General features: G+C 28.5%; 1 protein-coding gene across 1 annotated transcript; it reads right to left on the reverse strand.

Moving 5' to 3' along the window:
• Positions 1-706: 706 nt before the first annotated feature.
• On the reverse strand, positions 707-1,469 carry LOC121131004 (uncharacterized). Its single transcript, XM_040726607.1, has 3 exons — positions 1,342-1,469; positions 1,107-1,282; positions 707-1,053 (listed from the first exon to the last, which is right to left on the reverse strand). The coding sequence occupies exons 1-3, from the start codon at positions 1,410-1,412 to the stop codon at positions 773-775; spliced, it is 528 nt and encodes a 175-aa protein (XP_040582541.1). The 5' UTR covers positions 1,413-1,469; the 3' UTR covers positions 707-772.
• Between the last annotated feature and the right edge of the window lie 325 nt (positions 1,470-1,794).

Consider the following 1,794-nt stretch of genomic DNA (forward strand, 5'->3'; position numbering starts at 1 on the left):
TTAAGCTAAATGAATATTTTTAAGGTCATATATAAAGCTGAATGGTCAACTTCTTCTAAATTTTTATTTTGGTGTGTTTACTAGGGTGTCCGTTTTTAAAACCTTTGCACTGAGATAAATCATTTGGATATCTGAAGATTTTGTCTATCAAAACATTATTTAAATTTTTAAAATAAATAAGAATACATCAATATCGACATAAAGGCTTGAAAAGTGTTTTCTTTTGTTCTCAGATTTGATTAAATGAATTATTTTTATTACAATGACTTATTTTGGTTAGAAGAACATTTTCACATATGCAAAAAAAAGTAATAGTTGTTGATAAATTCTTCATTTAAAATTACAATGAGTATGTAAGTTATCCAATAAATAAAAAAAGAACAAGTGAATAGCCACACATGCTACATGTTTCCTTCCAATATTTAGATTCATGTTGTGATACTCCCAGTAAGAATTACAGTCATGTATAGTAGGTTTGACAATTTGAAAAGTTTGTAACATTTACGCATTGACTTTTTTAGAATTATATTAAAAATATTACTATATAAAAAAGCAACTCATTCAATTAAATATATGTAAATATAATATTTATTCTGTGTAAAGTTTGCTCGTAGTTATACATTTTGTCTGTTGTATAGTCAACCCCTAATAATACCGAGCAATCCGGATTGCCAGTTACTCCCAGTAGAAAATAATGAACAAGTAATTTATAATGCAAATTAAAATTTATTAGAAGGAAATGTACATTTACAAATCTATTATATAATATTGATTAATCCTGTTTTTTGTAGAGGGTGTAAGTGGTTATATTAGTTCCCACATTTGTATGACTATAGTTCATATACCCTTCATTTGTAAATTTACGCTCAGCAATGAAAATTGGAGTTTCCATTTTATCGTAGTAAACATTGAAAAGCATCACATTATGACTATGTGAAATATTGTCCCGGACAACCTCTGCATCAAAAAATAAACTTTCATTTGGATAAGTATATACTCTTTTCTCTTCCTTTCTCCATGTTATTGACATATTATAAGGAACACTATCGGGTCCTAGATATAAGCAATATTAAAATAAGATAAAAAAAATGATTTTGGAGCCTTACTTATTCCATTAACTTTGTAACCATCTTCAGTCAATTGAATGCATTCCATCGTAGTTGGACCATTGCTATATTTGGTGGCATTTTCACTGCTTATACCGTACACCGTTAAGTATTCGACAACATTTGTTCTGTGTTCTTTCATTTCAAGCCAAGATCCTTCAAATAAAAGGGATGACCTGTTTTGTCCAAAGATAAATGATAATACAGATTTTATTTCACTAGTAATTTAACTTACATGGAAGAAGTAGAAGACTCGGAAGTCGATGTTCCGACCAGGACAAGAGCTACAATGATAAAACACTTCATGACTAACTGACCTTACTTAACAATGACTACTCCTATATATATATTGATTTTTTTGTGTTACAAGTGGAAAATATCATCTGTCTATATATATATATATATATAAATACAATTTGTATATGTTTGTATGTTCGTTATGCCCAACCACACCGTTTGGCCAGGAGGCTGAAACTTTGGATGAGTGCCGATATTACATATAAGAGGATCTTATTCTATACCCAAACACAAAAATTGTTCTTTATAGCTCAAGGATACAAGATAAGGATTTGAGTTTTATAATTAAAAGTGACTTGCGTCTCAAAAAACAACAATAAAAATGAGTATTTTTTTTTTAATTTATTCAAAATTTAAAAAAAACTATTGGCAAAAAAAAGAGCATTTGGTG

The sequence above is a fragment of the Lepeophtheirus salmonis genome, unplaced genomic scaffold (genome assembly GCF_016086655.4).
Source record: "Lepeophtheirus salmonis unplaced genomic scaffold, UVic_Lsal_1.4 unplaced_contig_15211_pilon, whole genome shotgun sequence".
In the NCBI taxonomy this organism is placed as follows: domain Eukaryota; kingdom Metazoa; phylum Arthropoda; class Copepoda; order Siphonostomatoida; family Caligidae; genus Lepeophtheirus; species Lepeophtheirus salmonis.

What these genes read in the sequence shown, in the direction of transcription:
- LOC121131004 (XM_040726607.1), bottom strand. Translation starts at nt 1,412, where the DNA reads ATGAAGTGTTTTATCATTGTAGCTCTTGTCCTGGTCGGAACATCGACT. An exon ending in GAGTCTTCTACTTCTTCCAT is followed by an intron (nt 1,283 to 1,341) that starts GTAAGTTAAATT and finishes TGGACAAAACAG; the next exon opens with GTCATCCCTTTTATTTGAAG. An exon ending in TTACAAAGTTAATGGAATAA is followed by an intron (nt 1,054 to 1,106) that starts GTAAGGCTCCAA and finishes GCTTATATCTAG; the next exon opens with GACCCGATAGTGTTCCTTAT.